Consider the following 27,019-nt stretch of genomic DNA (forward strand, 5'->3'; position numbering starts at 1 on the left):
GTCTGAGTAAGATCTGGCCGATAGAAAACTGCCATGCTTGCAAGCAACCTACATTTGTTTCGGGGCTGTCTAGATTTGGGCTTGCATTCCCATCTTCTGTGAGACAGAGTGAAAGCATAATTTTTAGCTGGAGGCATATATAAAATACAACATATATTTTACTCTAGATATTTTTTAACAACACATAATGGGCATTTCTGGAAATATTTTCCCATTTTAACTTCTGTGGTTTGGGATGGGGAGAGCTGGTCCTAATTAAGTCTACTTTCTAACTTTTAAGAACAGCTCGATTTATCTTTAACATGGTTTTCATTTTTCCTCTTTCTGGTGCCTGCCTAAAGTCATTTGGGACCTGCCCCTCTCACATTCCCCAGGCAAGTCGGAGATTAGGTAAGGCCCTCCATGCCTCCATGCCCCTCCACCCCCACTCGCAGTAGCACAGAGTAAGCGCACAGGGCCTGGAGGACCCAAGGCCAGGCTCCAGGATGCTTTTGGAGGCAAAGGCTTAGATGGGCTCGTTTTGCCCCTTAAAAACAAAAATAGGTTCCACTTATGCACACCTAGCTGTGAGGCAGGATAGCACTGCAGTTCAGACACAGACTAAGGGTCAGAACTGTACGATCTTGGGCAAATCTCTTAGCTCCTCTGTGCATTAGTTTCCCCCGCTGCAGAATGGAACCAGTGACAGCACTTTGATGAAGCACCCACCTGGCACAGCTGTAGGGAAGGTTAGTGGGATCAATATCCAGAGGAGTGCCTGGTGCACTCAGTATGTGTTGGCTGTCACCCACTATCACACTGTCATCACACCACTGTCACCATCACTCTCCTCAGCTTTGCTGAGGTCCAGAAAGCTTCCAACGGCGTAAGGAATCGGGATTTGAGCTTCAGTTCTCCTGACACAGATGCCCATGTTCTAACCCAGTGTTTTTCAAACTCTGTGGACTGTGACCTACGTGAAAATGTACCTGGTGCTGAAGATGTCCTCTGCCTCTATTTCAGAAGATCTCATCCCCTGTCTTTGCTTCTCGGGACCCCTACATGGTTCCTGTGACCTCTCCCCTAACTCCTAGGCTGAAAAAGGCGGATCTGTGAGATGGCACAGACTGAAAAGGTGGCAGCCTGAGGTAAGGGCTCAAAGGCAGGATATCAAGGTTCAAGTCTTCCCAGACACACCAGCTACCCTCGGACCTCTCTGTGTCTCAATGCCTTCTCCTTCTTTCTGTCAAAAATGTCTCTGAGTGAAGACTCCCAGACTTTGGGGATCCTGTTAGTCGCCTCAAAAACTGTGGTCCTGAGATCATCACGAAGCACACATTACTGACAGATGCTATTTACTGAAGTCTCGCTATGTGCCGGGCACCAGTTTTAAAATTCTCAAAATTCTTTTCTTTTTTTTTCCCCCTGATACCAGGGGATCAAACTCAGGACCTTGTGCTTGCGAGGCAGGGGTGGCACCATTGAGCTAAATCCCTGGCCCTCAAAATTATTTTCTAAGGTACCATTATTCTTCCCATTTGACAAGTGGGGAAACCAAGGAATGGGTTAAGAAACACGCCCAAGGGAATAGCCTTTCTGCCTCATGACCCCAAGCTCTTAACCTCTGGTTCTCAAATCAGCAGAAAATGTACTGGGACAATATTAAATAGTTTAGTGTTAACATTAAAATTATGTATGATTCTCTCCAGATTTGTTTTAATCAAAGTAAATTTTAAAAAATGGACCACATCCTAGTATGTGGCTTTTACTCCCCAGCAGGTACTTCCATAAGCACCAAATACTCGTGATGGGTTGGGGGGATGGGGTAGGAGGGAGGTGTTTCCCTGTCATTGGGAGAGGAAGAAAGAGGATTTGGTGATTTTTTTTTTCCCTCAAGGCATTGCCTATGAGAATACAGCCTTATGACTCTGGGCCATTCTAGAAATGTCACTTTTTTAGGGACACTGAGGCTTGAGAAGGGGAGGGACCTACCCAGAATTAGGCAGTAAGTCAGGAGTGCCTCTCTGTTTCTGATTGGCACAGGTACCCGGAATGTTGGCAAGATAATGGGAGAGAGGGTAACCGTGCAGTCTCCCCAGAAAGGGCAGCGAGGTTGTGATTGATGGTGTGGCAAAGGGTTGTCTGAATATCCTTTAAGATCGTCACGGCTGGCATTTACAACAGCGAATGACTGGAAAAATGAACATGTCCTGGTAGAGGAAAATTTCCAGACAAATTTTGGTGTGCTCATGTGTTAGCACATCACACGGGGATTGAAAATCACAGGCACAGATGTCCAACTTAACCCACAGTCAAAGGAAGGCAAATTAGGACATCAGTGATACAGGGCACCGTCACGTGAGCCCATCAGATGCCAAGCATTCACAAGCATGACAGCACAGGGGACATTAATGCCACTCTCACCACAGGCTAGTCCCTAACATAAAAGGAAAGCTCCCTCTAACAGAAATAGTAGTCTGGTCACAGTGATCCCCCCTCCCATGGCCTGGGGACCTACTCTGCACTGTCCAGTTGCTTTGTGCTTCACCAGGGCCCCTGGGGAACACAGTCCCCTGTGTGGTCCTGAAGCTGAAGCAGCTTTGATGATAGGCAGAAGCACCCACTTTCCCAGCAGCACATTACAACTGCAAGCTGTGCTCATGCTCCACTGTGAGCGTGCCGCTCCCACCTCCCAGACAGAGCTCATTAGGGAAACATCCCACAGCGGCCGGGGCCACTTTGGGGTGTGTGTAATTACCCAAGGACAGCTCATTCTCCTACGGCAGCTCCTTGTCCACAACGGGACAGGCGCCTCACCTTGCCCACGCTCAGGCAGGCAGCCTACAAATGACACACTGCCTGGCTAAGATGGCAGATGAAGGGGGAAGGAGATTCCGTGGATAACCAGCTCTGTCATTCACAAGCAGGCATTCAATCAGCACATGAAAATACATGCGGGCACAGAGTCGCTCCCACCCCCATGTGTCAGTCTGGACTCGTAGGGTGGGCTTTGCTTGGTTTAGGGGCTCAGGGTTTAAGCGTGTGCTGCAGGGACACTGGAGAGGGTGAAAAAAGTATAAAATCTGTGGATGAAATTCTCAGAAATATGCCCCAGGGGAGGAGGCGTATGGGGCTTTGGGAAGAAAGGACTCTGGGGAAACTTTCCATGAGAGTCATCATGTTGAGAAGAAACGTCCATTGACTGGGGGGCAGTAGAAAAAAAGATTCACAGGGCAGTTGACAGGATTTGAGTTGGGTCTGGGAGAATCTGTGGGGCAGTGCTCATGACACCATGGGCACAGATGCTGTCTAGCCACCTCCCATATTCTGTATTCCTCATGGGAGGATAACGCAGCTGCCATTAGGCACTGAAACAGCCTTTAGGGATTTGGGCGTAAGAGCTCCTTCCATGCCTGCTAAGTGTCTTTCCCAGATCCAGACTAAAGAGCATGGCTGTGAGGGCCAGACTTCCTGAGCCAAAATCCATGCTGAGTCCCCTTCTACTATTCCATCCATTCTCTGCCTCAGTTTCCTTAGCTGTAAAATGCAGACAGCAATAACCCACACTTTATGGGATTTGTGTGAGAAATCAATGAGTTCATTCATGCACAGCACTTAGAACAGCACTGGCCCATAGGAAGAGCTCCTTATATGGTAGTTACTATTACTTATGTGAGTTTTCTCTATTTATAGAAATAACCATGTTCACTGCGGAAACTTTGGTAATGACTAAAATGTAAGAGAAACAAAACAAAAATCATCCTTAATGCCTTTGGCCATCTCCAGGAATTTATACCCAAAGGATAAACACTATTTTTAAAGATAATTTTTCCTTCCCAGAGGTGATCTCTCCAGTGTTTCAGACTGGATCACGCATGTCCCGAGACCCCAGCCCCTGACTCATGGGCTCCCCAAAGATCTGCCTCTGCATTGTACTGTTGACACAGCACCTAACTCACCCTGCATGCCATACTCCTCTACATGGTCTCTATTTCTCTTTAAAAAAAAAAAATCTTAATTTTAGCCAGTCTATTTTGGCCATTTACTAGTGCACATGATCTTGCCTCATTTTTGGAAGGATGTGGCAAGTTGCCGGAGAGAAGGAGGATTGTCCCCCAAGATCTCTGCAGCTATTCTGCTGTTTTCTCAGTGGGCTTAGCTAAGTGTCTTTCCCGGATCCGGACCAGTATATGAAGAACATATGGAATTCTGTGGAGATTTTGAAGAGATGCTTTGCATAGATCACAGAATCTCCCAATGGCTGGGGTGCAAATCTCCAGGAGAGAATGGTGACTTGAGTTTTTCCAAGTCAAACATATTGACAGTAAAGGGATTCACATTTCAAAGGCACCTGGCTCCCACGGTACAAGACAGGAGATCCAAATCAAAGAGACAACCAGAGGCCAGACTGGGCAGAAAGGGAGCACTGGGGTGGCCCAAGGGGTGGAAACTCAGACTCGTGAGTGAGATGAGGGTGAAGACCATGCACGTGAGGCTGGGAATCTGATGCCTGTGACCTGAGTGAGAAGGGAACTGTGATGAGAAGATAAAAAGCATTTCCGAAGCACGACTAGTAAAAGGAAACATTCCCTCACTGAAAATTTGCTGGGCCACAGGGGGTGACTAGAGGGAGCCCGGTAATAAATCTCTTCAAGAAGCATGTGCACGAGAAGTGAGAGTGCAGCAGAGTGCTAAGGAGACGAGCGTGTGCTGGCTCCTCGGCTGGGTACGATCTGGAGTGAGGATGAGCACAAACAAGCTTGCATCCATACTGACTGGAAGGGAAAAGATAAAGGGCCTGGGAAGCATGGTGAAGGTCAGGTTCAAGCCCTCTGGGAGAGAAAGCGGAAGGATTCAGTGAGATCAAAACAAACCAGAAAGGAAGCAATGGACACAGTGAAATGGAAGAGAAAGAAGAGAGTGGAAGTTTCCCTTCAAAGACTCCTGAGGCACATTAACACTACGAGTCCACTGGGCAAGGACATTTCCTCAGGAGAAGGTAAGCTGAGGATCAACAATGGTAAGAATACTTGTCACTGCTGATGGCTACTATTCACAGAAAGCTCATGTGTCCATACAGCTGTGTAAGTATTTTTATATCTTTCCATATGCGTATTAATATGTGGAGTCCTCGCAACAGTTTGAGAGGTAGGGAATCACCATCCTCTCATTTTATTGGGTAAAAATCCCCACAGAAAACAATAACACCCCTAAGGTCCAGAGGTCCTCCTTGCTCGCTGGAGACAAAGGGCCAGCAGCAAAGTGAACTCAGTGCCCTGGCCGCCTGGCTCCCCGAGGCTGCTCTGGTAGGGGTGCAAAGACCCAGACAGGAGCCTGGTGATGGGGTCCAAGGAACAAGGAGGCATCCAACTCTGCCAGTCATTGAGCTGCTGTGACATCAGGCCTCAGGCACCTGGGGCAGAGAGGGCTGATGGGGAAGTGGCTTCTATCAAATGGCGATGTTACTCTGTCTGAACCTGGGTTTAACCGGACTGAGTGCAGATAAGGAAGGAAACAGGTTATATTTCTACAACAGACAGGACTCTTACATTTCACAGGTGAGGAAAACAGTCAGATTTACACTAGCCGAGATGGGCCAGGGAGCAAAGGATGTGAAAAGAAGGAAAGCTGCTGCAGGGGAACCGAGAGACCAGCCCCGTTGGCACAAGTCACAAGAGAGAACCCGATTCTCAGTGATTCTCAACACTGCTGTGGACAGCAGGACAGAGTTAGAGATGGAAATGGTGCAACTCAATGGTGCAACTGCAGAAAGGGCCCCGGAGGGCTGGGGATGTAGCACTGGGGGAGAGCCCTTGCCTGTCATGCATGAGGCCTGGGTTTGATCCCTAGCACTGAAAAAAAATGCTAATAGGAAAGGACCTCAGACGAATCTGAACATGGGGCAGAGAAAAGAGGCCTGGCAAGAGATACTACATGAAACAGCGAAGAGGAAGCCTGGTCAGGAACACCTGGTACGTTACCATTTCATCAAGGAGAGTCGGCCTGGATTCACATAAAGGCAGCCGTGTCTAACAAATCTGATTTACTGAGGAAGTAACTCGACGGGGTTATGTCATGGCAGGAGAAAAGCTTTTAATACAGGACCAGAGGCTGGAAGTGTGCAGGGAAGAAGCACGGCGTGCTGCTGTAAGGAGCAGCAGGAAAGGCTGGGAGGGACAGGAAGTGGGGAGCCAGCCACACAAGGGAGGGGCCGGCAAAGCCTGGGCTGCACTTGAGAAACCAGGACGGCAACCCTGAGGTCCTGATGGGTGAATCCTGGCTGTGTGGAACCTGCTTGCTTGGTTTGTGGGTTCCCGGCCTTTTGAGTGGGTGGGGCCTCCTGTGTCCAGCCTGAGATTCACTGTAGGTCCCGTCACAGCACTGGGGAGGAGACTGGAGTAAGCAGAAGAGGGACGGCTTTCGCAGAATGCCCTAGCAGGTGGGCTGGCCGGCCTGTCCCTAACCAGTCTGGCAGACGGGCAAGAAAGCTGTAATACTCCGAAGGTGGTACAGGCCCAATGTCTCCACATCCCTCTGGTGGCCAGGTCGGCCTCCAGCCAGCTCCGGGCCAGCCGCAAGTCCACAGAGCTCCCTCCTCAGGAAACTTAAGTCACTTACCACATCATCTCGGTCTTCCCATTCCACCTCAGAGAGGTCAACACTACTATAGTTAGGTTTCCTTCGCTTCTTTCCTTCTTCATACTAATGTCAGGCAGAAGAGAAAGAAAAAGAAAAAGTCCATGAAATCATCAGCCCGGGCAACCTTTATCCCCCAAGTCCTGGCAACTGTGAGAAGACCTCTAGGGGTGTTAGTGACAGGCACACCAAGGCCATATGGTGGGAACCTTTGCTCCAAGCTGGGGAACATGAAAACCGAGTCTTTACGTCATATGGATTCACCTGGTGGACTTTCTGTCCTGAGACACCAGATGCAGAGGGAAGTTCTTCCCCTCCTTGGATGGTGGACGTGGGTGGGACATGTCCCAGAGCTCACAAGCCACCCTTCATGACACAGGAGACAACCTGCAGCCCTATCCCCTGTGGCAGGAGTCTTTTACTCTCAAACCTTCTCCCATGCTTGGCTGGGAAGTGAAACCATCAATCTCCACTGCTGACCATGGGCTCAGCATCCTGGTGACATTTTGCAGATGCACAGAGCCCATTCGCTATCACGGTGACCTTCACGGTACTGAGCCAGGCATGGCTACTTCACCTGAAGTAGTGTGCATAGTGGGGATCACTGCCAGGTTTAATGGCCATCAGGGCATTTCTCTGGAAAAGCTGATGAGGACATTAATGACTGGGGAAGTGGTTTTAGTTTCCTCCCTAAATCACTGGCGTTGGTCACCCTACAAACCTACCATTTTATCGACCGGACATTCTTGTGTCTGGATGTTCGTGGATGTCAAGGCTTTTAAGGCTGGCTGTCGGGGTGTTTTTATGGTAGGAAAGTCTGCCCTCTGCTGCAGGCTAAGGATAAGCCACCCTTCTATAAGTTTAGAAAATAACATTTATTACATGAATATATGATATATTGCACACATATATGGTTTTTTTGTCCTTGTCTCTAGATAGGTCATCTTCCTATTGAACAGTAACACTCTAAGTGGGATGTGGGATCAGTCTAGGTGTTTTCAGACCCCAGGACCTCAACTTGCTGTTTTGGCTACGGTAGATACAGGTGCTGAAGGTACCCTGGGCACAAAGGGAAAATCGTACCAAAATGTGGAAGCAAACAGGTCTAAATCGGCCCCATGGATTCTCGGTCACAATGGCCAAAAGAGGAGATTTTGCAGCACTGTAGTGCCAAACAGGGCCAAGTGGTTTTTCCTCCGTGTTGACTGCATTTTAGAAACTGCGCACTATCTCTGCGGGGTCCTCCTCCCCCCCATAGAAGGCCGCCCTGCCTGCCTTCAGGAGGCTCTAAGTTCCGCATCAACCATGCTTGCACTCTTTTCTTTCCAATTAACGGCTGTTCAGGGTCACTGTTAGGGTGTCAGGTCCACTCCAGGTGAAGAGGAGGGAAGGGAGCTGGCTCCCTCCGAAGCCACTGTAAATGACAGCAAGGTAGCACTCGGATCCTATGATGAAAAGTTCCTGTGTGCATGGGAGCTCTGGCCCCGGGAGAATCAGGCTCTCTCTGAGCAGGGAGGACAGCAGTGAGGTCTGTGGGAGATGCTGGCACAGACAGATGGGACAGGGAGGGCCCCCAAGATGCTAGGACTCAGGCCGAGGCCCAGGAGAGCCAGAGACTGACAGGCATTCTGCCCCTCCGCTACCTGCGTCAATAGCTCCCACCTCCCATTTCACTAACACTTATTCTAAGAGTTACTCGGCACCTCAGAGATTCATGCAGCCTAGATCTTGAACCTCAAAGGCAGAACTTTAGGTGAGATGTAGCTCAATGATACAGAATTGCTTAGTATGTAGCAGGCCCCGGGTTTGATCCCCAGCACTGTCAAAGGCAGAACTTTCACGATTTCTTTGGTAGCCCACTGCTAGGTCTAAGCAGTTTATTTATTTTAGTGCAAGGAGTTCTTTCTTTGGTCACTAGAAAGTACTACTTCACTCATTTATTCAATACACTTTTATTGGATACCTCCAAAATGCAAGGCGCTAAAGATCAATAGTCATTTAAATGGCATTCTACTCTTTCCCAAGGACTTAGCTGCAGTATCCCACCCTTGATGTTGCTTCTGTTATTGCCCATCACGCATATGGAAGATAGGCTCTAACAAGTTACTTAATGAATTAAATAACAAGTTAAACAACTGTACATAGCCAGCAATGCGGAGGACACTTCACCTACCTCTAGTCCTGCCCAAATTGCCAAGCCCTGTGTTATTCCCACCACTGTTACAGAAATTTAAAAACACCTCCAGGTCCAGAGGCCCAGCTGTGCCTTCATTCTCAGAGAAAGTGTCCGGATGTTTTTAAAAGAAGAAAGGAGCATTGTGGCTTTGCTACTTCCTGCGGCCCAAGTCACATGGGACCTGTTGCTCTAAGCAAGGTATCTAGCTGCCCCGAGGTTCCTTAGTTGCAAAGCAGGGGAAACAATAGTATCCCCACAGCAAAGGCAGGTTGTGAGCATGAAAGAAGACATTGCATGTAAAATAGCATTGCACTCCCAGAGACAGAATAAACTCCTAACATGTGCTAGCCTGACAGCGGAGACCCATGCACTGCTGTGAAGACACAGGCCCCTTGCCTAGACATGGCTAATATCTCCTTTCCTTGAAGGGAAGGAGGCCATTCACTGATTCTGCAGGTCACTGTTCTGCACACGCGTGGAGGGGATGGTGTCAAACCAATTGTATATATTTAATGTCTTTATTTTTAAAGGGTTAAATGAATGACTTTTACATTATGTTTTTTATGAAGTATTCACAAACTCTGGGGCACTGACGATTATTTGGGAGCATCTGATTTTTTTTTTTTTGGTGTGAAATACATTTATTGTAAACGTTATAGACACAAAAATAGGTTCCCTAGGCCATTCACATGCACATTAAAACCAAATAGCTGCAAACTACACCAATATAGTATACAAATGATCGTGATCTGTGATGATTACAGGATTGTTGTCCATGCAAGGCGATCTGGGAGCATCTGATTTATAAAATCCCTCACCACTCCCAGCATATACCATTCTGAGCAGAGCCCATCTCCTCTGATCCGCCCACCCACCATGTGACAGAAAGAGAAGAGTGAGGGCCTTGAATCTCCAAATCTCCACCCCCAGGCCAGATCTCCCTTCTCACATTCAGCTTTGGCGTGGGACAAATCCCAGGTCTCCCAGCTCGACAGCTCCCGATCCGTGAAAGGAGCCAGGCATGCTGTTGAGGCACTGTGTAGAGCAATTGTTGGTGTATCCATAATCTGTAACTTCCTTCGAAAATGTGATTAACGAATTGCAAATCGTTTCCAAAGGTTTATAAACAGACTCTGAGAGTCACGGGTAGTTTTTGGTGTCTGTTTTATGAAAAAAATATGTAGAGGAGAATTTAATAAGGAAAGATATTCTGTGCTATGAATGACTTTGAGGTGGAGTTTCAAACAAAGGCCAGATGCAAAAGGGAATGGAGAACACACAAACAAACCCTGGGCCCCGGAGGACAGGATGTGAAGGCTCCCCGGCGAGGTGCAAGTGGGAACCAGTGGGTGCTTGCTTGAAGCTCAGATATGCTCGGCAGGATTTAATGGCGAGGACATGAGCACCCTTTGGCGTCACCTGCAGACTGACTCTGGGAGCACAGTGAAGTGGGCCAAGGCGGTGGTCACACTGAGCTAAATGCCTCTGCCTCTTCTGCGTTCCTTTGGGAAAGGCCTAGCAACGGTCTGCACACAGCCACGCAGCCCCTAGGGAACACACACATACAGTACAAGCCACTTCATGATGCCAACCGGGAGGAAGGAGATGAGGGTGGGGATCCGCGCTGCAGAGGGAGAGATCTTGCCCAGCATGGCGCCCTCACGAGGAGGGTAGGGCTAAGGCCAGAGACAGTGGGAGTCTGGCAGATGTTTCTCTCCCCAGGCCGTCTCCTCTGATGCCCTGGTCTCCTTCTCCCCAGGGCTGAGGAGACCACTGCAGAGGGAGCACAGCATCCTGCCCCCCACACACAGAAGACAGAACCCAATTCCTTCTCTCACTCATCCATTCATCCGCTGCTCACCTCTGCACCCCCATATCCCACTGGACACCCAATACTGCTGAGACCCTGCTCCACACACAGGTGAGCCTTAGGGAGGAGCAGAGAAGCTGCCTGGAAGGATTAGCTCCTGCCCTCAAGTCCTCGGACACAATTCACAACCAGTGAATCAGGAAAGGTCAGGAGAGGCCATGCAGGAGAGTAGTTACAAGCTAGGGCCCTGGATTCAGACCGGAGTTCTAATCAAGACTATATGCTGTATGCTCCAGGGCTAGCTGTGCACTTCTCTGATCCTCATCAAAAAGATGGCGGTAACAGGCTCTCGATTCACAGGGCTACAGTGAGAAGCATGGGAGTAAACAAGGTTGAGCACACAGAGCTGAGGATATCATGTGTTCTGACAAACATGGCTGGAAACCCTGCCAATGACCGCTGCTATACTCTCACTGACTTCCGAGACGTGGCAGCCCCTGGCTCCCTCAGCTCCTAGGGAGAATGTTTCACACGGGCAGAAAGGTTCTCAATAGTATTTCTGGGTAATAATCCTTTCCCTTTTTTTTCTTTTCTTTTTTCCCCTTGTGCTAATGAGGATTGAACCCCAGGCCCTCCAACTAAGCTTATCCCCAGCCCTTTTTCATTTTGAGATAGAGTTGGCTGAGTCACTAAGTTGCCCAGGCTGGGCTTGAACTTGTGATCCTCCTGCCTCAGCCTCCCCGAGAGCCAGGTTTAAGGAGGCCCTTCAAATTGGCTTACTGGTCTGCTGTTTTGAAGGTCAAAGCGAAGGCCATGCAGGCCTGTGGCAGGGTGATGCTCCTTTCCCTAGAATATGACAGGTGGACTCTACCTCGTCACTTGCCGACAAATGTCTCCCCTTTAGCGACAGAGGAGGTGACCCTGGAAGAAAGAAGTCCTACAGTCTTTGTGGGCCCTTGCTCTCCTGGGGGTCAGCAGAGGGACAAGTGTCACAGACTCAATGGCCTGAGTACTTGTTTTTGCTTAATTTTTTCTGATTATCTATGTAATACCTACTTACAGCAGAAATTTTGGAAAATGATGAAAAGTACAAAATAATGAAAAGGATGTTGTCCTTAACTCCACCATATAGGGATCACCACCTGACATTCTTCTCTCTTTCCCCACGGGTAAAAATAAAAGTACTTTGAAGCTATTACTGCTTTCAGTTTTCAAAGTTCATTGTTCTCCAAAAGGAATTTATAAAATGTAGCAACCAATCTATTCTGCTTTCCAAATGACTGCCTCTGGGATGGCGGGGAAGCACCGTCCCCCCCCCCCCCTGCTGCTAGCTTCCCCAGGCTTCCTGTCATGTGCCTTTTTGTGGGGGACACTTCTCCAAGTGAAGGAGAATCGCCTCTTGGATGGGAGAATGCTGAGCATGGGGCTGACATGTCACTCGGTTGATGCAGATAATAGGCAGCAGAACCGAGTCACACCAACTAGGCCTGGTTTCTGAGCCTCTCTTGAGGTGGTCTCCTCCTTACCAACTGACCCTGAGCTCAGCAGTAATCACCACCAAGATGGTGTGTGGCAGGCCCATCAGCGGTCGGGGAATCGTGTTGGAAGTCAGATCCCAGCAGCCAACTTGATTAGGATGTACCAACAGTGGTGGATGCAAGAATAAACTTCAGACCATGAAGGATGGCTTAGATTGAGGGACTGTAGGGAGTTATAACACCCGGTACCCAGTGGGCATTATATTATTTCCTTAGGCTACCTCTCCATACCTGAGCATATTAGTTTAGCTGTGATTTCCACCAAGATTACGTTGGCTCTTTTGGATGTGTGATTGCAACAGCCCAGAATTCTCCAGATGGGACATGTGCATGGATGACACAGACAAGATGCCGAGAGAAATTCTGATGACTCTGTATTGGGGTGAAACCATACCTGTCACATACATGCCACATACATGAGAGGCCCACACACACTGAAGGGAAGCGGGGCTGGGAGGGTGTGGGAGAGGCAGCAGGGCATGTCTGGACAGCCAGGCTTTTCCTTCCTCTAAAAGGTGCCATGCTCTTATTAATGCTTTTAAGTGTTTCAAAGATGACAAGTTCTACATGTTCTCCTGTATGATTATAAAATTCTTTTGATTGCTGTAAAACACAAACAACTTGGGTGTTTAAAAAAAATACAATTAACGGGCTGCTTTGAAAATCCAAATGACCTTTGTCTTCATCAGTGGCCTCCAAGTAGCTGAGTAGCCGTGAGTCATGCTCCGTGTGTGGGAAGAAGGTGGCCAAGCTCCACCCCTGTTTTATAGGTCACATGCTGCTTAATGATACCATGGCTGGATTCGAACTCCAGTTCTCAAGAAGTCAGCCTATAGTCAGTCGCGAACTACTCGCAGAAATTAAAATTTGACTCAGAGGTTGGGACAGGAGGAGCCTTCCATGGCAGCCAGAGGGCAGAGGACAGGGACTCTGGAGGCAGGGAACAGAGAGGCAATGCCAAGTCTGCTGACCCAGGCAAAAAGCAATGCTAAGAGAAGACGGCTGCTCAGCAGAGAAGGAACACGGGGAGGTGGCATCCAAAACAGACGCACAGTGGCACCTGAAGGATACCTGTTCTGATAAGTTGGGGCGCTTTGAGACAAAACCTGGTCAACATCTCCTGGATGAAAGTTAAGAGGCAAGGCAGCCTTCATAAGGAACTACAAACTTTCAAATGGTTCCTGAGTGCAGATATAGGCTTGATTCCAAAGCCAATTTCGTAGAAGCTTTCAGACACCACTATGTCATTAAGAGATAATATCTAGGGTAACAGAAAGCCTCTATAATTTGAAAGTTTATCTGTGATATCTGGCAAGTAACTTTAAGAAAAAAAAGTACAAAACTTTACTTGACACGATTGCACTGCAGCGTTAACTATATCTGAAGACCCCAGGGTAGGTGCAACTGTCAAACTTGTAAATCGGGGCTACAATCAGGCACAACAAATTGATTCTGACAAAGACAATGAATTTCCTTACGCACTGAAGTGAAGTCAGCAAACGGTATCAGTCAATACTGTAACAAGTCATGCTAGCCTTTGCAAGGCTGTGGTGAACCATTTACCAGACAGCATGTACTCTGGGTTGTCATATCCTGTCACCCCACTTACAAAGCCATCCCCCAGGTCAGTCCCAGGGAAGAAGACTCTAGTCTCACTATCTCAGTTTGGGACAATGGCAGTCACTACAGAGAGAGCTCTCAAAGTCCAGGCTTCTCTGTAGTCTAAACGACATGAGTGACAGCCAGCTGGCAATGAATCTGTAAGTGAGGTGACAGAGGGATGCTGAGAAGAGAGAAAGGAATCCCTCCTGCCAAACCAGCTGCCATACCTGATGGATGCCTGAAACAGTAGCAGCCTGGGTCAGGATGCTGTGTCATTGTCAAATGTGTATGTGTGACCATGTGCACAGGGGATTTTATCTAGGAAGCTGCCTGGCCTGATAGCTTTATTTTAATTACCTTCGCCTGCTAAATTGTTAAAGATATTTGCAAAGGGAAAGAAAACATCCAGGAATCCCTCTTTGTGGTCACCTCACCCCTGAGCTTTTCTTGACCTTTCCATCTTGTCTCTCTCTCTCCTTTCTCATTTGAGGTGCTCCTTACTCCGCACCACCCTGAGAATACAGCTGTTTGCAGCATAGAAGCACACGTGGCCATCTTGTCCAACCTACGCTCCCTGCATATGTTCTGACCACCAGATGGAGCAGCTTCTCATCCATCATTGGTCCGTGCAGTCTACTGGGCTGGTGACCTAGCCAAATATTTAGTTTTGTCTTTGGGTGTGTTTGTGTGAGATCCCCAATCAGAGTGACGTATCTTTTAAAAAAATGCTTCTGGATGTGTGGTGGTCTGAAGAAGCCCACAGGGCTTCTGATGTGACTCATGACTCACAGGAAAACCCAATGTCCCCTGCAGTGCTGGCTGAGTCCTCTCAGTCGGCTATTTGCCTGTGACCAGGGAAATGTGGCCAGGAGCTAGGCTAGGTGATTATAATCAGGGAAAAGGCCACTGAGCCATCAAAGCAACCAGGGTCCTTGAAGCCACCACAGCTGCTGGCTGCTTCCACCCTCCAAGTGTCTTGAAAGTGAATCACATCAGTCTTGCCACGAGCTTAGTGCCAGCTACCATACCACTCCCCTAGATAAGAGCAAGTGTCCTTGAAGCAGCTCTCCCTGGGCTCTCCCCACTCCCACCCATTCCCCTGGCTCCAGCCAGAGGGGTTCTTCTACAACCAAACTCAGATCACATCTATGCTTGGCCTGGAGTCCTCATGGCCACCCATGCCTTGTAGGATAATGCCCAACACTGCAGAATCCCCTAAGTCCTGTCACATGGCTTCTGCTTGCCTCTCTCTTCTATGTACTTCCTGCCTCTCACTGTGCTCCTCGGCTAAACCGAATTGGTTCCCGAAAATGTGAAGAGTCACTCTTGCCTTAAGGCCTCTCCACATGGCACCCACCTGCTCCTGACACCCTTTACCCCAGTTCAGAGTCAAACAGCAAATCCCTCCGATCTCTCTGGACTCTGGCAAGACATCAGCTGCTCTGCAAGGTCTGCAGTGACCGGTACAGGGCCAGTTCAAGTCCTTCCCACTTTCCCCTCAGCCTTCCAGCCAGCCCCATCTCCACTCTGTCCTGCATAGTATATGCTTTTTTGGCTGCTTGCCACACTAGGTCCTGAGCATCATGAAGAAAAGGTGATTTCCTTGTTCATCATTGGCTGTTAGAGTATAGAACAGCATCTAGAAAAGAGCAGGTTCCCCATGAATATGAGGAGAATGAGTAAATGAACAAATCAGTATATGTTTCCCTCTCATAAATGCGTGTGACTATGCGCCTGGCCTGTATTTTGTGAGCTTTTGCTCATTTAAGTCCCATCAAAATTCCTGCAGTAGGCTCTGTTTTTGGCCCCACTTTTCAGCCGCAGAAGTTGAGGATAGGGAGGTTCAGTAATTTGTCGAGGTCACTCAGCTGAGAGTGGCAGAGTAGAAGCTTGACCCAGACACCTGGCCTCAGAGAAAGCCATGTTCAAGGAGAAACATGCCGCAGGAGCAAAGACGTCCACTTCCTTCCAGAGCTGAGATTGCTGGCCAGTGCCTCCCTGAGATGTGTCTTGAGGATGCAGGAAGGGGATAAGCAGCAAGGTGAGCAATGACCAAGAGCCACGTCCGCAGGAGTGATCAGAGCTGAATTTCAAACGATCAAGTCTCAATGCACTCTTCCCCTTAGATCTACAGGACATGTACTTATGTTTTCATTTGTGCCTGAGCGAGCAAGAGCTTTGTTTAGGAAGAGTCCAAGGCATGTTCCTATCAAACCTGCTGTATACTGCGAGTCAGGAGAGCCACAACTTCTCCCCGTCACCTCTAAATTTCCTTGGAGTATAGCTAGGAACTGGAACTCAGGAGAGGTCTTCTGAGAGAATCCAAATATTCTAACTGACTGTTATGTTCAGGGTACGATGCTGAAGTTCCTACCTTTTGTTACTGGGGAGAAGTGATAATACTTGATGATACTGTACTTTATTATTCCAAAAAAATACCTTGGTCTGCTTTCCCTTCTTTCATCTCTTTTTACTTCCCATCCCCAAGAAATTCAGCTCAGCTCATTGGGCAGCCTGCTCCGCCCAAGTACTGTTCTTCCAGGCCAGGTTATGCCTCAATTTAAATCTGCCTCGAACATTCCTTAGTAGAGGGGCTGCTGGGCTTTTGTTGTAATTTAGAATACATGTGCATGTACGTGTCTTCCTTCTGGCTGACACTACTCTAGATGTCTCTCTTGAAGACTCTGGCTTCTGCTCAACCTGCTGTGAGTAGTGCACTTTGACTGGGTGAACTTGGGTTTTGTCCTCATTGGATCCAAACGGGAGAAGCCCCTGTGGCTATGCTAAATGTTCGTCCCCTGGTCTTGCTGCTCAAGAGCCCCCCACCCTTCCAGGGCGAGACAGGCAGAGAGAGCACTGATTATGAGATCCAACCCAGAGCCTCCAGGGCTGCAGCTGCAGGTCAGCTCATCTGAGATTCCTGTCCCTTGGACAGACAGTGCATGGGCACAGCAACCATTCCAATGAAAACCTCTCACAGGTCACAGAAATGCCACCAGGTACAATCATGCCCCTGATGGATGGAAGAAATCTCTGGGGCAAAGACAGGGGAAGACTCCATCCCAAGGAGAAAAGGACAGATGAGGCTTGAGCAGCACACTCAGCAAAAGCCCTGCCTGCTTGGCCAAATCTCTCGCCTCAGTAACCTGCCTTGCTGTTTCCTTCTGCCCAGTCAACATCCACAGGAAATGTGGATATGGTACCTGGAAGATGTGTTTGGAAATATATTTGGGTATCACGTGATTCGTGAAAGCTGAACAGAGAGAATAATGGCAAGAACAGAGCACCCCTCAGGGAAGTTCAATGGTCAGCTCTGTGGTACGACAGGGATTCAAATTATTCCGCCAAAAAGCCCAGGGTCTCAACATTTTTATTTGCATTCTTTGGGTCTTTATCATTTAGGATTATGTAAAAATGACAGCTGCTTATAATTATTTGGGAGTTTGAGCTGGAATAATTAAAAACATCTGCCTTTATCTTACCGCTACCAGACTTAACCCTGTGAGGTTGGGTCTACTGAACTTCAAAGAGGGAAGCAAGAAGTAAAAGAAAACTCCACACATTACTAACAAATTTCTAGTGATTCATTTAAATGTATAACCAGCTATTCCAACAGCCTTCAAACCCTTCATTATCTTTTAAATATATATAATTTGGGACTGCTAATTAGATAGCAATTTAATGCTCTCATGGGGATTCAGATGCAAGGTCTTTCTAAAATGTAAACTCTGAGGAATAATCATTGGCATTCAAATGATTGAATTCTTCAGTTATTCAAATGAGCGGAGGCAAGCTCACCGTCCGGATCATTTGAATAGTCTGCTGTCAGCCCCAGCTGTAGGGTACAGGGCTCCTCAAGAGAGGGAGGGTAAGACTAGGTTATCTCCAGACTGCAGCCACCTCCCTGGATAGAGACAAGGTGGGCTCCTTTGGGAACGCATAGCCTCACTTGAGCCGCTCAGTCCTCTCCTCTCAGAGGCAGATGGTTCAGTTTCTGATTTCAAGGCGGAGCAAATGTTTCTGGAATTTGCAGTCACGAAAGACTTACTGCTTGCTTCTCAGGCTTTCTCCGTGTTGGTCTGCCTGCTATTGTCTGGGTAGTTAACATTTTAATTAATAGCTCTCCCCCAGCCGGCTGCTACAGATGGAGGAGTGAGGGCTTCATTCTGCCTTGGGCTTCCACTTCCTGCGCGTTCCTACCCCCATCGAAAGGGTCCTTTAAATTATATAAAGATGTGCATTGCATGGAGAAACGCAATTGATCAACGAGATGACACCGGGCAATGATAGAAGCCAGCTCTCACATCTCAGCCGCCTCACAGCGTGGCTGGGGTTTGCATTCCTGAGCTGGGGCTAGTAGCTAGCAGCTGAGGCTCATTTCCCCCACGGGGAGAAGGAGGTGCAGACAAATCTATAGGAATTTTTAAGAGATCATTATTCAACACATTGCCTGTAATTACATTTTGATGAGCTTTTTATTGCTAATTCATCATCCAAGATGGGGCACTCTAGATATGAAATTAATCTAGTAAAACAAAGGTCAGAGTGTGTCCAGTGAGAAGAAAAGCTTTTTCCTCATCAAGTCTTTTCACAGAAGAATAAAGCAGCAGAGAATCCTCTCTAAACAAATCTCCTTCCAGTGCCTACTCTTGATTATTTAGCAGCACAACACCAGTGCCCCTCAAATACTAAAGTGACTCCTCCAAGCAGAAGGAAACACATGCACAGGGGCCTGAGATCAAATGGAAAGTGTGTCTGATGCCATCCTGTTCACGGGAATGTCCAGGTGAGAGCACTCAAAACTGTACTTGGACTTCTAGCCTAGAGCACGTCAATCCTTGCAGTGAGCTACCCAGTAGAAATCTGTCAGTCAAACTCCTCTAAAAGTCTGTCCTAAAGCTATGGACAGATTCCAGAGCACAGAATACTGAACATCTCCATGCTCCAGGGTCTTTGCACATACTGTTCCCCCGGCCTGGACCAGTCCCCATAACCTCTGCACAGATTTCTTCTACACCCTCAGGGCTCAGCTTAAAATGCTCTCCCTGAATAGCCACATAACGTGGTGCTTCTCCTTACCTTTTGTTTTCTCCTATCACTGGGGTCCTAGAGAGTTTATCCAAAATGTGCAAAGCTGCTTTGTATTTATCCATTTTTTAATGAAATTTTAAAATGTATACCTTCCCCGTGGGATTGCAAACACCAATACAGGAGGGATTTTATTTATCTGGTTTCATCATTGGTGCCCTGGCACCTAAGGGCAAACCTGCCAGAAGACAGGTATCCAATAAGCGTGCGTCACGTGAGGAAGGAGGGAGGATGGAAAGAAGGGGGGAGGCAGAGTTCCAGCCAGCACAAATGAGCAAATTACTTGTTAGCTCTCCAAGGGCCCTCTGCTGCTCCCAGGTGTGTGGGCTAGCTCATATATGGGTGGAAAGTATATCGTCTGATCATGGCCTGCAGCTCACAGCACAGTGAGAGGACCAGTGTGTCCAGACAATTCTGCAGTGCAGCGGGCACACAAGCTCAAGCCTGTGCAGGAAGCATGGTGGGATGGGACACATATTCTGCGGGATGGGGCAGGATGTCACACTGTGAGCTCCCCAAGAGCAGGGGTCAGAGCCACGGCCAGCACTAGTGCCCAGACTGTAGAATGCTATGACACAGTCAGTCAGGCTGTGTTGGTTGTAACCAATAGATATCAATTCCTAATCACTTGGATGAAAGAGGAATTTATTGGAAGGTTATATAGAAATTCTCCACTTCCACTGTAATGGAAATAAATAAGTAAGGGAATTAATAATAAACAGATAAAGGGACTAGTAAAAAGGGACTAGTAGTATCTCCTTCCTCCCTCTTTCCCTTTCCTTTCTCTCTTTTCCTTTCCATCCATCCTTCTTTTTTCTCTCTTGCCAGAGTAATGACTCAAGAGAAATAAGCCTTCTATCTACTCTTACCTTTGTATCAGCCACGGCCTCAGCAGGAAGCACACAGCACAATAATCTAGATAGCTAAATGAGGAAGGTTTAATAAAGAGGCTCTTGTAAGAATGTGGGTAGGGTGTCGGAACCTAAAGAAATGGTGCAGCTCTCTGCAGCCAGAAACAGTAGGGAACTTTTCTCCCATTCTGAGGGAAGTGCAGTGGGAGGAACAGCTGCAGGAGCCAGGCAAGGCCACAGAGAGAGGCAGGCTGTGTGGCTTTCGATCGGGTACAGCCAGCCCTGGGTGACATTTGGAGGAAGAACACACATCCCTTCGCCTGCCTTCCATTCTTGTGGAAGTTCCCACAAACCTCACCCACGGCTGAGAGAGAGGAGTCACCTCAGGGCTCCACGCTGGCTGCAGCCCAAGGACCAGGGTCAGAGTCTGGAGAGGCCACAGGAGACTCACCAGCGCAAGGGGACATTGGTCAGAGAGCCTGCAAACATAGCTTCAGAGTTGCGGTGGTGACTTTTTACAGTTGAATACGTTAGATTTTATGAAAAACTGCATTGCCAATAGTTTTTTTGTGGGTACATAAAGACTGGCCCAACTTCCTTTGTGACTGATAGCATTCTTTGGCTGAAGCATCAGGCACCATTCTTTTTCTTCCTTCATATCTTTACTTATTTAATTTACTTCATTTTTTATTGTCTATAGGAACATCCTTGGGTGAAGCATCAGGGAGCAGTTTGTTCCTCTTTCTTGTATTTACTTATTTAATTTTAAAAGAATAGAATTGCCTACACACAGCATCCCCTCTGGGTGAGTGCTCAGCACAGAGGCCACCCTGGCCAGCCCAGGCAGCAGCTACATCTTCACTGCTGCTCCCGGGCTGTGCTGCCCTGCCCAGCCCCCCGGGGTACTCGTAAGGCTCACTGCACTTCCTCCAAACACATCTGTGGAGCAGCCCCCTATAGCCCTCCCCTAGAGCTACAACCCTTCTACTCAGGACTCTAGACTGGAGCTGGGCATGGTGCTGCACACCTATAATCACAGCACTCTGGGAAGCAGAGGCAAGACGACCACAAGTTCAAGCCCAGCATGGGCAGCTAGCTCTCTAATGAGAGCCTGCCTCAAAACACAAAATACAAAATAAATGCATAAAAAGGGCTGGAGGCACAACTCAGTACAAGGGCCTTGAGTTCATCTAGAGAGACAGAGAAGAGAATGAGAGAGAGAGGGAGAGGGAGAGGGAGAGAGCCAGCCCAACTGACCAGAGGGGCAGATCTCACTGTCTCACTGTGCCTTCAGCAATTTCAGCGAGAGGAAAGCATGACCGCTTCTGGTGTCTCTTTTTGCCAAATGATGTATTTCAGAAGAGGTTTGCTCAGAGGTGGGTGCACAGTCTTGTTTGTTTTTTCTCAGAGGATGCACTGTACTAAGCAGATACACAGTTCTTCCTAAGCATCACTTAATTCTTTCTTCTAAACTACGCGGAATGGATTAGGACCGGGCCTTAGCAGGGTTGCCTGGGCCATGCAGTTACTGGCAGGCAGACGCCATCGACTAGAACCTCACAGAGCAGTGCCCGTGCGCCACCTACTGGGCAGTCGCCTCTAGTTCACCAGCACCCTGACAGCAGAGGGCACGGAGGCGAAGGGACTCCAGCACGGGGGGGCTGAAGTGGGTACCACTACAGAGAGGCTCACAAATGATGCAGCCCCATCTTACAGCCCCTCATAGGCTGAGGCCTGTAGGATGCACGGTCGTGAAACGAGAGCGGAAATATGACTCTCCAGAAGTCAGCAGTCCTGGGGAGAGTATGGGGTCCCTGGTGCACTGGAAGAAATATACCCAAAGTGAACTGTGGAAGGAGTCCCCCTCCACCTCCTCCAGGAAGCCCTCCTGAATTCCAGGGCACCTATCCCCGAGAAAGGCAGCCAGTCCCCGTGGGAGGCCATTGCTGTTCTTGGCCCCTCTTGTGTTGGGGACTCGCTTTCTGCAATGAGCTTCTCCTAAGCACAGACATCCTTCCACCTGCCTCTACGTCTCCACTAGCTAGCACCGGGCTTGACACAGGAACAGCTTTGAATATCTGCATTCAAGCAGGAGGACAGAGGGGGTAAAAAGGAGGGCTTGATGAACCACGTGTATTCCTGGTATAGAAAGAACTCAACCAATGGCAGTAGAATGTGGGGCACCGGCAGTCCCCATCGACTGGGGGAACGTGTACCCAGACTCTGATAATCAGCATCATCTGACATCATCGAAGTCACTCTTCCAGTGTTTACTGACTACTCCCTTTGCACAGCATCAAAGTCCCACAAGGGCTAATAGGGGCAGAAGTTAAATACAGAGACACTATCCAGGAACCATCAGTGACCCAAGAAACTAAGGCAGGAGACATGCTGGAGAGTGACAAGGAAAAGCATGGCTTCTCCAAGATGTTGACTGAGCTAAGAAATGGAGGATGAGCCAGAGCCAGATGGGCACTATTCCAGGTGGAGGGGAGCTGGCACCCGCATCCAGAGCAGGAAGGAGCTGGGGGTCTCTGAGGAAGGGACAGAAGGGCCATGGCTGAGGATACGCGTAATTATGTAAAGATTCCATTTAAACTTCATATCTAAATTTCCTGGAATTATTCAGAATCTGTTCACATGGCCCACTGCTCGACCTAAGGCAGCTGAATTTAGGTGAGAATTTTAACAGTGCTCCTACCTCTAAAACCCCTCCTTAAACTAGGGCTTCATATGCACTCTCTAGTCAGGAGTTAACATATTTACAAGTACCCATGGGAATGGCCACTTAGTTCCATATAAGAGGACAGAGTAGGAGAACATTTACACTCATGATCATGTCTAAATGTCAGTCCATGTATTCAATAATCATCCGCAGGGGTCCATGTGTAACCAATGTGCAACAGCAAACCGGGTGCAGAAAAAAGAAGTGCCTGGGTCTCCACAAGGACAGAGAGGCAGAATCAACGTGTAGAGAGGTATGGGCATTGGCACAGGAAGGGCCGGCGGGACTGACTAGAAATCAGGCCTCAGAGAGCGGGTGGGTGGCTGGACCAGCAGCACCGTATTCCAGAAGCGTGGGGCTCCTCTCCTAGGTAAGGAAGATGACACTGCTATCCCTAGAATTTGGCCTCCTTAGAGAGCTGGCTTGAGTTTTCCAGAACAGCAGAAGTGATTCAGATGGCTGGATATTTTGATTTGGATAACCTGACGGCTCGGGGTCACCCAGTGTGGCTAACGCCTTCCCCCGCTGGCCTCTGAGGGAGTCTGGTTTAGGAAGCCCACATGGTTTGGGAACGACCTCACAGGGCTGAAACGGTCAGAGCTTCCCAGCCAGGCGAGGGAAATCATCTGCCCTGGCCCTTGAGCCAGCATCCCACGTCCACCCTGGAGGCTGGAGAGGCCACAGCGAGGGTGGGGGGTGGGGGGGTGGCCACCGTGGAGGCGGCTGACTGACCGCGGACTGTCAGCACAGACTTCTGGAACAGCCCAAGAGTCGTCGGCAGCGCTGGCGGAGGGGTCTGTCCCAGTCCGCCTTAAGGAGGAGGAAGACCTGTCCTCCCATGGGATCTCTGGAGATTCAAAATGTCCGGGCATACCCTAGGTCTGGGCTGGCCATTACGGTGGCCACAGCCACACTGGCACCGGAGACCTGAACACTCATCTGAGTCGAGGTCTGTTGTAAGCACAGGATGCACGCGGAGATTCCAAAGACTGATGTGAAATACAATATTAATAAGCTTTATATTGGTTACATGTTAAAGCACCAACATTTTGGGAATATTTGGGTTAAATAAAATATGTTCTTAAACTTAATTCCACCTGTTTCTTTTTTTACTCTTTCAGATGTGGCTACTAGGAAGTTTTAAATTACAGAGGCAGCTCATGTTTGCGGCTCACATGATGTTCTTACTGGACAGTGCTAAGTCTAGACAGATTCTAACTATAACCACCCCAGGACTGCTCACATCCATCTATGCGGCAGCAGAAACCAGGCGTCCCGGTCACTCCCACCTCCAACCACATAGCACCCCATTTCCTGAAGAGCCAATGTAGCAGACTGAACACCGTGCGTCCCAAAAGATCTGGATCTCAACCAGGGCCCCCGGTTCGGTTCTGGCACTTTCTAGCTGTGTGCTTCAGGAAGCCGCCTTATCATTTGGTGCCTCAGCTTCCCATCTGGGACATTCTTACCTTCCTCACAGAATCCAGCTCCTCAGCCTGTTGCTCAGAAACACCAGGGCTGCCTTTTAGATGGGGCTCCAGCCAGGCCAGCCCTCCCTCTGTCCTTCTCTGAGCCTCTGGGTCATTCCAGGGCACAAATGTCTTAGGTTTCCTATTCCATTAGCTAATGATTAAAAGTATTAGTGCATGGAAAACACGTAAAGCAGTGCCTGTCCCAGAAAAAGGAAGTAGTGAATGTTGGAAAAACATACTAAGAGCAACAGCAACAAGAACAAAGAAACAAAAGGTGCATCTTCCCTAGCGTTGGTAGCTCCTTATATGTATGAATAGCTTGTCCACCCTCTTAGATCTTGCCTTGGGCACCTCAGTATAACCTCTGCAGAGGGCTTGATCAGGCCCACAACATAGTGAGGATCCATGGAGTGTTAAAAAAATAAGTGTAAATTCCTCTCTATCAATCCCACATCCCATCTTATTTCACAGCAGGCCATGCGACTGGCACATTTTCACCTAGAATAGAGTTCCTCCAGCATTTCTCCCTGGCTCCTGGGCATGCAGCCACAGAGCAGACAGCTTTGGGCAGTTTTCTATATGGGCTTTGTGGAAATGAGTCCTAAATTTTGCCTGCCCAAGGCTCCTCACAGAACCCTGCCACTGCTATGGCTGCTTCGTGTGCTCTTGGAGGTTTTTCCAGGTCCATTCACATTCCAGGCCTCCTCCAGGGAAGGAAGTCAACTTAAATTACTTTTCTTTTACAAGGGAAAGATAGAAAGATCATCAAAACCCCAAGAAAGTTACAGGTCATGCTAACGGTGGAGTCTTTAGTCCTTCCTCTCTCCATCCTGAGCAGAAGAGAGACTTTTAAGGCTCTGTGTTCTATGAAAGATCTATAAAGTACTCAAAGACAAAGGAAAGATAAAGAGCAAGAAGAGGCAATGTAGGCAATAACTATACCATGAAATATGTTTAGCGTGATGGCTAGAGAATGGCAAAGATCGAGAACATGTTCAAGTGAATATTAACTATAAAGAGGCATTGCTCAAGGTCTGACTTTAATCTCACTTTGCTAGGGTTCCATTCCCCACCCAGGGAAGAGGTGCAGGCCCCATCTGGAAGGGTCCCATAGCCACTGGAAGATGGCAGCTACCTCAGAGCACAGTCCATGGCAGGCTGGGGACACCAGGAACCTGGCAAGGGCTTGTTCAGTCAGCACCGGTGACTCTATCAAGAAGTCACAAGCTGGTGGGAAGCAGAGTGGTTGAAAAATAGTCAGAGCAGGACGCGAAGGAGAGCCCAGTTATCACAGGACAGTATGACTCCAGCAGCACTGGCAGTCTGCTGAGTAAGTCGTCTATGTCTAAGCTGTTTTTGGAGAAGCGTCATTATTCACACCCAACTCATACAAGATGAAAGAAAATACTGGATAAAATCAAGCCAAACATTAAGTATGGGGGAAAGATTTCATTGAATAAATTAGAAAAATACTGGTACTGTGCTTAAGAGAAACCCGTTTCTTTCCTCTGGCTGCTGGGGCAGACACAACCGCAGTGGCAGATGGAGGTGAGCATGAGTTTTGTAAGGGAGCCTGTTCCATCCTGCCCACGCTGGCCGCAACCCTGAGCTCATACCCAGCATCCTTGCCAGAAACAAGGGGAACGTCCACTTATAATGAGGATCCTGCTACACGGCTGGGCTTGGAGGCAGCAGGCGGGCATGGAAGGGATTCCTGCCTGAGCCTGTCTGGGAAGAAGCTGGAAGCAGCTGTGCTCCAGCGTCTGGCCAGGGTGGGCGTATGCCCGGTGCAGACGCTGGATGGCTGGAGGGAACACACAGCGCTTACATCCTCCAGAGGAACCCAAAGAAGGTGACAGTAAAAACAGTGACTTAGAAGGGTCCCATCATTCACTCATCTGAGTCCCTACTGAGTGCGGAATGGACTGCTAGTAAGGAGAGAAAATGCAGAAACAAGCAAACGAAATACAGATGGACACACCACTTGCCAGAGCCTGGAGTATCCCCGGAGGCTGACTCCATTGCTCTTTGGCTTCTATGGCTTCTAGTATTATTTCTATTGGTATTTTAAAACAAATAAGCAAAAAACTTGGCTTTCCTCACATAGTAGGGCTCACATCAAACCTCACAGGACAGTTGTTGTCTACCTGTCTTCCGGACCAGGGGAGGCCAAGATTGCTCCAGATCTTAAAGCAACAAACAAAAAAGCCTGAGAGCGCACACGTGGGTGGGTGCGTGCGTGCGTACATCTATTCAGTCCCTTGCGAATGGTTTGTCGTAAGAAGCTGAAGCAACTGAATAATCAAAATGTGTTCTTTAGACCACTGCAAGCTTCTGTCACCACTATGCCCTCTCTAGTGGCTGAGCACAGATGATCAGAAGCAACATACCACAAACACGGTGCTGGAATAACCACCACTGCCCCCGAGGCATTCTGGTGCCTGATTTGCCGTACCACATTCTTAGCTTGCATTACCCTATTTACTCTAACCAGGCTTTGATGTATACACTATGGTTATGGCAGGATTACCAGAGAAAAATGATGCACAGAGAAGCTGCATGACTCGCCTAAAATCACAGACCTGGGATGTGGCATAAGTAGGAGTTAACCTGGGTGATGCTTAAAGCTCAGTTCTACTCTGCTGTTGTTTTTTACTTGGAAGAGAAATGTGAAACTCAAGGCAGAGTGAACATGTACTTATTCGTCATATTCAAGATGAGTTAATTCATGTCATCCTTGATGGCTGGTGTCACTCAAAACCTCTCCTAAACATCTGATGACATCAGATTTAGAAACAGATGAGTGAGACAGATGGCCCATTGGCCTGGCCATTAGGAATGCTCTTACCATGTATCAACTATAACACGTTCTTATCACTGGTTTCTCACAGAAAGATGTGGGACATTTTCTTGGGCTACCCCAAGACATTTGACCCTGGCTTTTGGTGAAACCACTCAGTTGAGTGTTTGAACAGTGATCAGAACAGAAGCGACTTGGATTTGAGAGTCCTTATCCTATCAGGAGATGAACACTATCAGCTGGGTTGACCTGATTTTCTAGGAATTTCCCAGCTGTCCTCATAGAGTGGCCACAAGTCTGGAAAGTTCATCAGCTGGACTAGGTGCAAACAGGCCATGCAGC

The 27,019-nt window shown here is 48.4% G+C and overlaps 1 protein-coding gene across 17 annotated transcripts in view; it reads right to left on the reverse strand.

The window, feature by feature from the left end:
* Window positions 1-27,019, reverse strand: part of Cacna2d3 (calcium voltage-gated channel auxiliary subunit alpha2delta 3) — a 1,090,211-nt gene that overhangs the window by 172,319 nt on the left and 890,873 nt on the right. For all 17 annotated transcript variants that reach the window (XM_087181525.1, XM_087181521.1, XM_087181526.1 and 14 more), the window contains one exon: window positions 6,598-6,681. In XM_087181525.1, coding sequence (XP_087037651.1) covers window positions 6,598-6,681 — 84 coding nt within the window. The remainder of the gene's footprint in view (window positions 1-6,597; window positions 6,682-27,019) is intronic.

The sequence above is a fragment of the Heterocephalus glaber genome, unplaced genomic scaffold (genome assembly GCF_053883595.1).
Source record: "Heterocephalus glaber isolate CG9 unplaced genomic scaffold, H.glaber_assembly_v1.0 deba00001472, whole genome shotgun sequence".
NCBI lineage: Eukaryota > Metazoa > Chordata > Mammalia > Rodentia > Bathyergidae > Heterocephalus > Heterocephalus glaber.